At 46.3% G+C, this 12984-nt stretch overlaps 1 protein-coding gene across 5 annotated transcripts; it reads right to left on the bottom strand.

Annotated features, from left to right (window-relative positions):
* Nucleotides 1-86: 86 nt before the first annotated feature.
* Nucleotides 87-12647, bottom strand: ANKDD1A (ankyrin repeat and death domain containing 1A). Of its 5 annotated transcripts, none has more exons than XM_030955204.1 (15): nucleotides 12541-12647; nucleotides 10043-10146; nucleotides 9284-9407; nucleotides 8629-8727; nucleotides 8074-8178; nucleotides 7734-7832; nucleotides 7218-7316; nucleotides 5983-6081; nucleotides 5542-5640; nucleotides 5220-5318; nucleotides 4546-4644; nucleotides 3123-3218; nucleotides 1921-2122; nucleotides 1094-1225; nucleotides 87-851 (listed from the first exon to the last, which is right to left on the bottom strand). In XM_030955204.1, the coding sequence occupies exons 2-15, from the start codon at nucleotides 10120-10122 to the stop codon at nucleotides 790-792; spliced, it is 1494 nt and encodes a 497-aa protein (XP_030811064.1). In that variant the 5' UTR covers nucleotides 10123-10146; nucleotides 12541-12647; the 3' UTR covers nucleotides 87-789. The 5 variants fall into 5 exon arrangements, with proteins under 5 accessions (XP_030811064.1, XP_030811067.1, XP_030811063.1 ...); XM_030955207.1 differs by having other exon boundaries at nucleotides 9279-9407; nucleotides 12541-12641; XM_030955203.1 differs by having other exon boundaries at nucleotides 9309-9407; nucleotides 12541-12641.
* Between the last annotated feature and the right edge of the window lie 337 nt (nucleotides 12648-12984).

The following is a 12984-nucleotide window of genomic DNA, read 5'->3' as shown; positions in this document are numbered from 1 at the left end:
TTTAACTATAAGGTTGTACTGGTTTAGCTCTAAGAAAAAATGCTGTAGTGTTTTTTTAATAAAGATGACAAGATATGACTTGCAACTTTAAAGGGTAAAATCTAGATTTATTGAAATACAGACATTTTTTTCTGCTTGAGATGCTGTAAAAAATAAATATGAAGGATTACATGACAAATGAAAAGATGTTTTGAAAGGTCAGAGTCACCTATTTGATTTATAAATATACATGTTAATGTACATTTATAAACAGCATATGTTAATATTCTTCTCAAACTTTTTGTGAAAAGTCAAAGCATTAAAAATCACAACCCCTCAGGTTCTAAAAGGACCAAAGAGTGGCTTTGATTTTGCTTAAGTTCTCCTCTTATGGTGGGAATGTGTGGGCATGCCTAAGACATGAGACACCCCCACAAAAAAGGTAAATAAAGAACATTCCTGAGAACAAAGCCTTTGCCCCCATTAACTTAAAAACTTAACAACTGAAAATTTATATACAAAACTGTGCTGTAGACAAGTTACAGTAGAACTGTAATATTTCCTGATGCAGTATAACAAGTAACTCATTACAGTGCCCAGACCGTTTGAAATTGCTGATAAAAATCTCCCTTCTGTTTGGGGTGTTTTTGACCATGAGCATTTGTTTTACCCTTGTCATTTCCTGTCCAGAAGGGTGCAGCAGTGCCAGCAGTTTGTGACAAGAAGCCCTTAGCTTGCATCTGCCTTCTCTCAGCAGCAGAGAGGTGTTTCTTTCTCTCATCCTGAGACCAGCTGCGTTTGCTCCTGGTGTTACATTGCTGTGCATTTCCGTGGAGAGGTGGAGTCTGCATTTGCTTTTTTCCTGATACTTTCTGTAAGAGAGAATGATCTGCTGCACAGAACAATAAAGCCATGTCAGGATCTGTTCATTTATCAAACCTAAGAGAAAGAGATTACATGTAATGGAAGCAAGGGGGCAGAGCAGGTGCTTTCAGCTCATGTGAGCTTGCTTCACTGAAGTTTTCCTTTGTGTATTTGTCTAAGCACAGAATTTGGGTAAATTAATTCAAATAATGCTCAGTGTGCATTATTTGAAGGAAGACAAAAGTATTACCTGCTAAATCTCTTCTCCCAATCCCCACCAGGCCTTCATACAGTCCCTTGATTGGATTTTCTCCTGCAGTGATCACACCATGGAGCCAGATCAGCAACATTCTGTGCCCGTGTTCCCTGTAGCTTTTAGTGCCTGGATCAAACCGCAGATGAAATCCCACACTCAGAGTGCACGGCCCTGACCAGAGCAGATTTCTGCCCCGGTGGGTTTGCACACCCCTCCCTCCTCTCTGGATTTTACTAGGAGGCTGTAAAGCATGGTTTTAATTCCTGCTTGTGATGGGATTGCTGGATTTATGTGGAACTTAATGGAACTTTATGTGGCTATGGCTGAGCCTTTCATGGCAATACAGTTTCTGCCTTCAGAGCACAGCTTGGCCTCTTGCTCACATCATCCAAACTACAGAGTTCTTGAAACAGTCAGAACTAGCAGTGATCTGTTTCTGACCCTCAGACCCTGCTTCTGCTAATGTATTCCTTAAATTCTAAAGAATTCACTTCACTGCCTTCTTGCTACTCAAAAAAGTAAAACCAGCAAGTTTCTTCTGTTCTGTAGAACAATTGTAGCAAGAACTCACAGGCCTGCCAAATGTCTCCTAAGGAGTGAGCAAAGATCCACTAATTCCCCTGCTTGCATGCCTTATTCCTAGACAAATTACAGTGTGTAGGTAATTCCACATTCAGTAAAACCAGAATTTTTAACCTAATCTTTTGGTTGCTTCAAACAAACCAAATGGTTTTCTTCATGCTTTGCTCTTACTGCAGCTTTATCTCCCAGAAACAAAGTCCAAGGAAAGAAAGGAAAATACCTGGGAAGCTTTTGTATACCTGTCCATTGTTGCTCAATGGCCCTAATGTGGTCATCCGTGAATTTCCAGTAATGTGCCAGCTTCTTCCATTCCCCGGGTTTGAGGTACTTAGTGGCTAATCTCCACATGACTGAGCGGATGTGCTGTGTTTCCAGCCTGTGATCCTGCTTAAAGGTCAAGTGCTTTGCCACCCATGAACTGGAGTCGCTGTTCAGGTTGTCCTGCAGAGCCAGAAGAGGGGTGCTGCAGCAGTGCCTGTGGTTCTGCAGCCTCCCACATGCTCAGCTCTGTGGTCCCTGCAAATTCTTTGTGGCACAGCTCATTTTTTAATACCCTTTAGTCTCATTTTACTCTGTGCTCATCAGGGTTAAAATGCCTTTAATGGCCACTTCGCTGTGGAAGCCCATGCGGATCACGATTTGCATTTCTACATTCCCTTTCATCTGGGGTTTGGGGCAGAATCATTTAATTAAATCTGCTTCCCTGCAACATCAGCTGTGCTCACACCCAGGCTGCAGAGGCTGCATGACATTCTCTAGGGCTGCATGGAAGCCAATGCAAGGGCCTGATCCACTGAGCGTGACACTGAAGCTGCACCTGAGCCACAGGCACATGCTCTCCTTCCCTTCCTTTGCTTCCCCCTCTGGAGAACTGCTATGGAAGGACAACCAAACTCTGAAGAACATGCAAGGGATGTGACATTCAGCTGTGCTTTCAGCTCACTCTGCTCAGCTTGGTTTGGGCACAGGCTTGGGGCAGGCAGGGTTTCAGAGGGGAGACTGGGGCTGAGAGGCTGCACTTTGAGGGAGAAGTTGGTTGTATGACTCCAACAAGAGCTGTCTCCTTCCACTGCTGAAAAACTCTCAAAATCCTATTTTGGTGACCTGAGGCCAAGCATTTTTTCATTCAAGTCCTTCAATTTCTCCTTCTGGGAAAAGGAACTAATTCTATCCCTTTGGGAGCAGCTGTTAAATAATTTTTGGAAACCCCTATTCCCAGCAGTGCCACCTGGGATTTCTAACAGCAGAGGCCATTTTAAATAAGGAAAACCTTAAGTAGATGCTGTTGGCATGGTGAGGACTTCTGTTTTTCTTAAGTAAGGGGATGAAAATAGAGGTCAGGCTGTCACGGGATGTCCTGTATTTCTTATTCTTTGACAGCTGGTATGTGGAGTGTCAATGGAGAGGAGAAAGCACAGGGGCTGTTGTGTAAACTGCTCACCTTCTCCCATTTGTAAAATCGATCCGCTTTGATAATCATGTCCACCAAGATGATGTGATTGCCTCGGGCAGCAACATCCAGAGATGTTTTCCCTTGCTGAAATTAGAAAGGAAAAATGAGCTGGAAAAGACTTTGGACCTTAGGAGGTACAATCTCCACAGCCACCCAGTATCTGCAGCAGCTGGCACATGGACTACTGAGTGATGCACCCACCAGGACCTGTTCTCCACCTGTGAACTTCAGAGGTGAGCTTGTCAAGCTCCTGCATTTGGGGAATGAGGAGTGGTTTTGCAGGCTCTGCAGCATCTCCTCTGGTGCTACAAGCGATCTGCCTATTTTGCAGGAGCCACTGGAAAAGCTTCACCCACCAACTGGAAAAGCTGCAACCCACCAACATGAGAGCAACCATCAGAGAACCAGCTCAGCTCTGCAGTCCAAGGTATTTTACAGCCTTTTGCACAGCAGGTTTGCTGACACATGAAACCAAAATGATTTATACAACCTCATTAACTTTACAGGCTCCAGATACACATGATTAAAAATGGTCTCTTAGGAGAAGCACAAGCTGATGAGACTATGAAAATGTGGCTATGTTCCTTTCATGAATATGATTTTGGATTGGGCAGGGGGAGATTTGTATTTCTATCTAAAATCAGAAGGCAGGAAAGAACGAGGTTTGAAAGTTGCATGAAGGAAAGCGAGCCAGCCCAGGCACCAGGCATAACAGGAAGAACAGTTCTGGCCTCAGATGTGAGCAGAAACCCAATTTCATACAGGAAAGTGTGAATGTGTCCCCTGTGCTGAGTGTCACTGCAGTTCCATAGAGTGCTGAAAGGTGACAAACATTCACCACAGCTGAAGGCCAGTTCAGCCAGGTGCCTTCAGGTCTGCACTTGCTCTTACCCACTGCAAATGGCAAACCCTATTTTAATCCCCGCCCAAGGGCCTCCAGCATTTTTGGGCACATACTACATTTTCAGGGCTCTTGAAATTCATTCTGTTGATTTTATTAGATGCCAAAAGTCCCAGAACTGTGCCAGATCTATACCAAACAGATCCTTTCAACCCATTAGAATATGTGTGCTGTAATTTTTCAGGTATATTACTTACCTTTATTTGAGGAAATCTTTGATATTACTATTCATGATAGTACAAGTAGAAGGAACTAGAAAAACTTTGAGAAAGAAAGCATTGTTCTTTGTGTTATCTATTTTCTACCTGTCTAAGAACCAGTCACTTATTTCCTGGAAAATACATAAAAATAACCTACTCAGCTGTGTTTTAAGGACTTATCCCTGGAAATATCCAAATTTTAATATTACCGGCCTTCCTTGAAAATTGTGAAAAACATTAGCAAAGACCATCTATGTATATTTTCCCTCCATACTCCCACAGAACCTGTTTCACCCATGGAGACCTTTACCTTGTCTGTCAGCTTCAGATTAACTCCTGCAATGAGAATCATCTCAGCAATGTCCTGCCTGCCGTGCTCTGCAGCGATGTGGAGTGAGGTCTGCTGCCTCTGCAGAAGGAGGGAGAAAGGACTACACTTCAGAGAAGGACAAGTGTGAGGCTGGAAGGACAGAACACTACCAGGAGGAGCCTTGGGACTGTTTAATGGAAACCACTAAAACTGAACATAAAATGTGTCAATTTTATGGTATCATCAGTAGAGAACATCGCTACAAGTATGAAGATTAACCAAAACAAGCTACACAAAGCCCCTCATTCAGAAAATTACAGTTTGGTGAGACAATCAGCTACCTCCAGGCTTGCCTCCTATTCTCAGCCCTCTAAACATTTTGCAGAATATATTCCATCTTGAAATTTCTCCTACCTGCTTCCAGCAAGGACGAGAGAGCCTTGTTGCAACACAATGTTGCAGGGGACACAGCACAGCCCTCATGTTGAACACCATCAAGTGATTACCTCACTGCAACAATTATAATCATTTCACAGGTTTCACATTTCCTAAGCTGCACTTCCAGGTTCTCCACATTTTAAAGCACTCCTCTTTAATCCTGTCCCCAGGGTGATAAAATCCCCCATGAAACTGGTTCACATTTCAAACACAAAGAACAGGAGCTGCAGTCTTACATTATCTGGAATGTCAAGGTCACACTCTGCACTGATGAAGAGCTTCACCATGGCTGGGAAGTTCTGCAGGACTGCAATGTGCATTGCTGATGCATTTTGCTGTGGAAAGAAGATCCTGCACTTAGGGAGAGCTTAGCTCATAGCACTGAAAGCACCATGCTGTGCCCAGCATGTCCTGTTCTATCACAGCTGCCAGTTTGCACTGGGCACTGACGGGGATGCTGCAGCACTGGTCCTTCCAGACCTGCTTTGTGCTCTTGAGCAGCTCCACAAACTGACTTTACCCTTTTTGTTAGTGGTAAGAGCATTGAGAGGGACTCACATGATTGAGAGCATCCGTGTGGATTCCTGCATCCATGAGGATCCTGGCTATCTCCTCATAGCCATGCAGTGCTGCATAATGAAGGCAGTTCATCTTTTTCTGAGAGACAAGTCAGAAGAGAGGAGTGTTACTCAGGGATTCTTTCCAGAGGCTGCAGTTGTTACAGACTACCCACAAAGAGCTCCCTGCTCCCTCCTGCAAGAATCCCATGGCCCAGCACTGACAAATCCATGGAGATTGTCTCCAGCCAAACCAGTCCCAGGGAGCTTCACCTGCCTCTTTGTACACAACCACGTTTACCTTCATCTAAACTCCCTGTGCTATTCCTCAATGCAGGGCTCCACATGACCTCTCTCTCTGTGGGTGACCTGGGAAGCCACAGGTGTGGGGATAAATCCACAAAGCAGGGTTTGGGAATGGAATCACATCCATGGAGCTAACCTGGGTTTGGGCATTGACATCAGCACCCACTTCCACGAGCAGCTTCACACAGTGGCTGTGTCCCCCCTCAGCAGCCAGGTGCAGAGCCGTGAGTCCTTCCTGCACAAGGCAAGAAAGGACACAAGCAGCATTTCTGTAGACAAGGCCAAGACAGAGCAGCAGAACGAGTCACAGACTGCACCCCAGCTTCTGAATCCATGACATGTTACAGTACCAGTTCTGAGGGCCAGGGATCTCCAGTTGATTGTTACAAAAACAGAGGACAAAATTATCTGCCCTGGACATACCAGAGTACTTCTCTGTCCTGAATGTCACTGGCTGTGGGCCACAAGACAGACATTGTGTTCATCATCTTTCCTCCCCTCCAGCCCGTCAATAAACCAAAAAGGATTTTACACAGACAGCAAAGACAAACCATTTTCCTGGAATAGCCCAGAAATAGAACTTGAAACCTGTGACCCTCTATCACTGGTTTTCCCTTCCAAGGGTTGCAGCTCATTTCATTACAAGAAAACAGAAGCAAGCAAGCAGAATTCTTAAGTGATTTCATCTGGTTTTATTATTGCTCTTTGCAGAAAGGGCAGCTCATGTGGGGGTAGACAAATGCTGCCAGTTACCACAGAAGGTGGCTCCCCCTTTCCTTCAGATCCTAATCACAATCAAATACACTTTTCAAAGACAGTAACCAAATAAGACTAAAAAAAATGCTGATAAACTTAATTGGGAGTGTGCCCTGGAATAAATAACAGCGATACTAAGCCAATATTTGCTATCTAAGTCATTAACTGTGTTCCAGCCACATAATTTTCCAGAGCAGATCTGTCAAAAGAGAGATCTCAAACAGAAGGTCCATATGTTCAGTGACTAAGTCAATACTTCAAAGCATGGTGAAGTTTAGTTTAAAACACACTCAATAACCATTTAGGCACTTGAATGTACAAGGGTCAGGGAGAGAAAGGGAGATTAAATGGAGTGATAAGGTAGGTGTGCAGATACAGCAGGAAGAGAAGGCAACACTTTAAAGCCGGAAATTGGTCCAAGACGGATGTCACCTTTCACTGATGCTCTGCAAGTGTGACCTGCCTTTACCCACACAGGTTTTAGATAAAATCAGCTATTTTCTAGACCTCTCCTGTCATTACTGGCTTTTCAGCCTGATGACTGTGGCAGGAGAGTATTTCTAGGGGGAAAAGGGCAAAACTGATGTGGTTTTGATTTAATTTAAGTGTACTTACTGAGTTTTTTTCATCAAGGTCCACTCCGACATCTATAATCTTCTCCAGCACAGAGAGGTGTCCATTTTTAGCAGCTAAATGCAATGCTGTATTTTCTTCCTGAAAGTAAACATTACTTTATAAACATATGTCTCACAGGACTGAGTGTTCATATACCACAACCTTGCACAGACTATATCCAGTGTGGCTGAAAAGGAGGTTGTAACCAGTAGCACAAATATGAAGCAATCTTCCTACAGGTGTAGCAGCAAGGGAAGAACCCCTCCTACCTTAAACTGGAGCATGGTCCACCAGGCATGCTGGGTATCCTGCCTGAAAAGTCGTGGAGAGAAATCATGAACTAAGCAAGAAAATGGCTTGAAGTGGATAGGGAAGAAAAGCCCTGACACACCACAGCCATAGTAACAACTATGGACAACTTGCCTGCCTGAGCCTTATCTGGGATTCTGTTCCCTGGTTTTCACATCCCCTAATCCTTGGACTTCACCTCCCTTGCATGTGGTTTTGTGCCCATACCTTGTCTTTGGCACTGTGAGAACAACCCAGTCGAATGAGGAACTCCACCACCTTCAGCTGCCCGTGCTCTGCGGCCAGGTGAAATGCTGTCCTGTCCATCTTTGGAAGAAAACAGAGAAACACAGTCCAAAAGGCTCAGAAAGCACAAGATCAGATCATCTGCTGCAAGAAGCTTGACCAGAGCCAGAATCCCCATCATCCCTAAGCTCACTCTGCAGGAAGACTTCTGGAAGTAGCATCTGACTCTGATTCTCTTCCCAAGACCAAGAGCAATATTCCTGCTAAGCTCAGCACAGCAATACCAGACTTCATAAAACAAAGCCATGAAAAGCCTTTCTACCTTGTCTGTCTCATCCACACACATGTCCTCCAAGTCCTCCATGATGAACTCCATGACCTGGATGTGTCCCCTCTGAGCTGCACAGTGAAGCAGGTTCCTGCCATTCTGGAAGGAGACAAAGGACTGCTCATTCAACAAGTCCAAGACTGTGGGACAGTCAGTCTCTTTTGACAAACTGCTCCTGTTAGCAAAGGCCCATTTCATCCTCCCTGCACCTTCAGGACTAAAATTCCTTGTGCTGCAGACAGCAAGCTACGACTGAAATATTAATCCCCCTTTTCCCAGACAAGGTCTGTTTTAGAATACAAGGACTGCTGATTCACTAAACCATTTCCAATTTCTGTAACACCTTCCACATCAGCACTGCACAAACATGAGGTGAGGAAGACGTGTGCATCTCCAGAGCTCCAATTATTTCACCTACTTCAGGGATAAGTCAGAGTGCAGATGGCAATCCCCAGAGCAGATGCTGTCACACACGACTGAGCTCACAGGTAAACCTCTCTCTGTCCCTGTCTAGAGCCAAGTGATGGATCCACACGGGGAGACCCTCACCCTATTGACACGGTTAATCTTGGCCCCAGCATTGACAAGGATCTGCAGGACACGGAGGTGGCCAAACCAGGCAGACAAGAGAAGAGCATTCATTCCAAACTGGGCAAAAAAGAAAGATACTTACAGTTAAACTGCAGCCATCACCATCCCCATCCCCACCCTGGAGGGAAGCTGTCCTCTTAGCTTAATGAAGTTTTCCAAATCTATTTGTTTCTTACTAGTATATTTTTTTAGTTGCACTTTCTCCAATTATTATTATTCCTGTCACAGATATTCACAGCAGCTGAGCAGAGACCTGCTTCTTGGTAGCTACTACCTTTTTAAAGGTGTTAGCCTGGTTGTATAGGGAAAACTGTTTGGCTGTCACTGTCATCCTACAAGCCCCACCAACACAATCAGAAGAAGCCAAGCATCCCCATGCTCTATGGAAAACTTCACAGACTCTACCAGCCTATTCCAAGTCACTGTGCATGCAAGGAAAAGGCCGAAATACAGAGCACAAACACATGTGCCAACAAGGCTTGCTCCAGCCCCTTGCTCAGCAGGAGCAGCATGCCACCCTGTGCCACCCACCCAGGGCTAAGGTGCAGTGTGTAACTGCTGGCCCAGCACCCGGTCCCCGGCACTGCCCCAGCACTGAACACATGTGCAGCACATGCAAGGGAGAGTGGCCTCTGTACACTGTCCTCGTCATCCACAGGGGCGTCGTGATCCAGGAGCAGCCGCACAGCATCCACGCTCCCGGCTCCCGCAGCCCAGTGCAGGGCACTCCGCTCTGCCTGCAAGCAAAGACAGGGGCAGGGAAGGCTGAGTGTGCACAGTGTGGGTATCCACCAGCTCTTCTGAAGGCCAAAATATCCTTGGCCATCTATGGAGCCAGAATTTCTTGCACTGTGCAGAGTTTCTTTAGACACAGCCCTCTGTCTCTGCTCTCCCGTCAGCAGACAGGTGTCAGTCACCTTTTGCTCAGGAGCTGCAGTTCTGGACTGTAATGACAGCACAGAATGAAGAACACTGCTGACAATAAATGGACAGATTGAAACACTTGGGATGGGGGCAATCCTGTATCTCCATGAACCTACTAGTCAACAAGGAAAGACCTGCACCAGAAACCAGAAACAGAGTTTGTCCCACAGTCTTACTGTATAGAGACAGCAAAATCAGAGCCTTTCATGGCAATCATGTCTATCTGGCAATTGCAGCTTTCCAGTGTGGCCAGGATGACAGTGCTGGGGGTCTCAGTGTGTTGTGAAAACTGCTTGGTTGCTACAGGCCCTATTTGGCACTGGGTGTTGTATTTTAAAGCTTTGACAAATCAAGCAGTTTATGAGAAGAGTAGTGTTAAGGAGCTGCAGTTCTGAAACACACCCTCAGCACTTCCTGCAGCTTGGAGGTGGAAAAACCCAGGACTTACATTGTTTTTGGCTTTAATGTCAACTCCTCTCCTGATGAGTTCCTCCATCCTGGCTGTATCATTTTGCTTCGCTGCATCATGGAACTCCTTCTCTGACTGAAGCACTGCAGCAGAGCAGAAGAGTGAGCATTAAAACAGTGCTGGCAAGGGGCATGGAGCAGCATGCCCCAACAAACCTCCCCTTCATCTCACCGGCCCCCAGGGCTTCAGGGAAGGATGACTGCAGAAAGATTCTTCCAGCAAGAATCCCAGCCCTACAGATGTTGGCATGTTTGCTGGATTTATATCCTACCACTGTCTCTCCTTCCCTGGCTACCCCTGTGCCACATCAGTGCTCTTCCAGTCCTACCCACTTCTCTTCTAATTCAGTGTCTCTCTGCATGGATTTGCTCCAGCTGCAAAACCTTTTGATCCATGAGGTCCATATCCTCTGGGTACCCTCTGAGGCCCAGAGTCAGTGTGAAGGCTCTGAGATGACACAGACCCTTTCCTCCATCCTTCTACCTACATGCCACTGCTCTGCAAGGAGGCCTTTACACATGGTCCCCTCCAGGCAACCTGAACCAGCCAAGCAGCACAAAACTGCCAGCCTGGCCTGTGATTAGTGTTGCATCTCTTAATAAACCATGGCAGTTCTGCACATAATTTACCATGACTGGCACTACTTGTCCTGCACAGTTAGGCACAATTTAAGAGTGTTTACTCCCCATGCTGGGCCTTGCCCCAGCAATCTTCTCCTTCATCAAATAAACCTTCCTGCCAAGAAACAAGAGCAAGGCTGTGAGTGCCACAGCCCGACAGGGAGGCTCTGAAGGCTTTTGGCAAGGCTGGTGTCCGTGTTTGTTGGACTCAATCTCTGTCCTAGTGCTTTTGGGGAATTCTTTCAAGAAGTGCTTGAGTCAGACCCTTGGCCTGTCACATCCTACTGGAGAGCTGGCCCAGATGCTCTGCTCTCCTCTACACTTCCCCAGAACCCAGGCTGCAGCTTGAGGGGCTCAATGACAATTCAGTTTATTCCAACATATCTACTGCATATTAAACACATGCCATACAAAAGGCATCAAAACGTATTATTGTTTCCATTCCACCACAATGAAGGGGAAAACCAGGAGACTTGCTGCCTAAATAGCACAATTCATCTCTTTGTAGGGCACAGAAGAAAGGCATCCCTACCATGGACTCCTACAGCAACAGAGGTATAACCTCATCCTCCAGTTTCCATTCCCCTTGCCTTCAAACAAAATAACTTTAGCTCAAGAAAAACATAAATAACACAAATCTTAATACCCGACAGGATCATTCAACAGTGTGTTTATCCACTTAACACCAGACATGGTCATCTGAGAGTGTGTATTCAAGATGCTGGACCTGCTGCTACAATGAAGGCAGTAGGATTTGGACACTGATTTCTGCAAGAAACAGGATTTCCTATGCTGTATATTAAGGCTCTTATCACCTTGTCAGCTGTGTTAACAGGATTGCATTTCCCCTTGCATGGACCCTTCATTTGAGGGCAAATATCAAGAGAACTTATGAAAAACACATTGAGTTTTTGTTAATTATTAACACCAATGGCTACACACATACCATCTCCTTGTATATGCTTATCTCCCTTCAGTGGAGTAAATCCTATGTTTCAATTAAGCAAATGCTGCTGACCCTGCTCTCCAGGGGACAGAAATGTTTTCGTACATTTTATGGACAGAAAAAGCATCATTTTCAAGAGATGCCAAACCACCTTAGTTATTCTTTGCACTAGCTTTGAAGAGGCAGTAACAAATCTGGCATCGCTAAGGCTGTAAAAGCCGCAATTTATTTATTTTCAGCAACACAATGAGTAACAGTTTGATGGTCTGAGTTTCCTACTTAAGATCCACAGCGGCTATGTAAGTGTAAATGCACTCCTCATCATGGCATACACCTGTCCAGCAGCAACATTTCAGTGGATATTTAGCAGTGTTCCTTCTCTTTCAAGCTCAGATTCCAGGGTACTTCATCGCTTACTGAACAGGAATTCAGTTGTCACAAACAGCATGGAAAACATTTTAAATTATTTACCCTCAATGCAATGCACCAACTCACAGGCAGTTTATTATGCAAGAGATGTAGAAAAGCAGCAAAGGAGGAGAAAGACGTGCAAAGAAATGTGCAAAACCCATCCACCGAGCCCTGCCTGGGGCTGTAGGACACAAAGACAACTTGGGATGGGGACCGAGGGACCAAGGAGGTCAAAAACCCCAAGTGCGGGGTACCGGAGTTATGTGCAGCCTCTCAGCGGCGCAGGATGCTTTTGGACAACAGCAGTTTTTATTCACAGGTAGGTTTAACCACCTGCCTTGTTTCCCAGCGGATTTTCAGGTGTCCGGTTCTATTTCAGGGCATCCCGGCTCTGCCCCCTCCAGCCCCGCCGGCTCCCGCCCGCCCCTGCCGGACGAATCGCCCCTCACGGCGCTGCGCCCCCGCCCCGCTGCGGCAGCCCCCGCCCCGGCCCCACTCACGGGTGTCGCCTTCCCACGCCAAGTCGTCCCCCATGTCGCGACAAAGCGGCCCCGCCGCCGCCGCCACCTCAGGGCGGGCTGAGGCGCGTCCCCGCCGCCTCAGAGCGGGCTGACAGGCGCGTCCCCGCCGCCTCAGAGCGGGCTGACAGGCGCGTCCCCGCCTCCTCGCAGGCCACCTCGCCGCCGCCGAGCTGCTCTTTTTGCTGCTCTTTAAAGCAAAAGCTCATAAAACAAGCCCATTTCTTGGCAAACACGGTATTTTCGGGCCGTTTGGGGAATGGGGACATCCAGCTGCCGCCATTTCGGCCAGGTGCCGCCCTTCACCTCAGCGCGGCTCTGCTGAGTGCTGCTGCTTCGAGGTGGTGGGTGGTTTAATTTAAAATTAATTTAATTCTGTTTCCAGAGCAGTTAGGGAGGAGAGGGATTTCTAAGCAGGAGGAAATA

The sequence above is a fragment of the Camarhynchus parvulus genome, chromosome 10, assembly GCF_901933205.1.
Source record: "Camarhynchus parvulus chromosome 10, STF_HiC, whole genome shotgun sequence".
Classification (NCBI taxonomy): domain Eukaryota; kingdom Metazoa; phylum Chordata; class Aves; order Passeriformes; family Thraupidae; genus Camarhynchus; species Camarhynchus parvulus.
The sequence above is the reverse complement of the archived record's forward strand: the minus strand, read 5'-3'. Positions and strand labels throughout refer to the sequence as shown.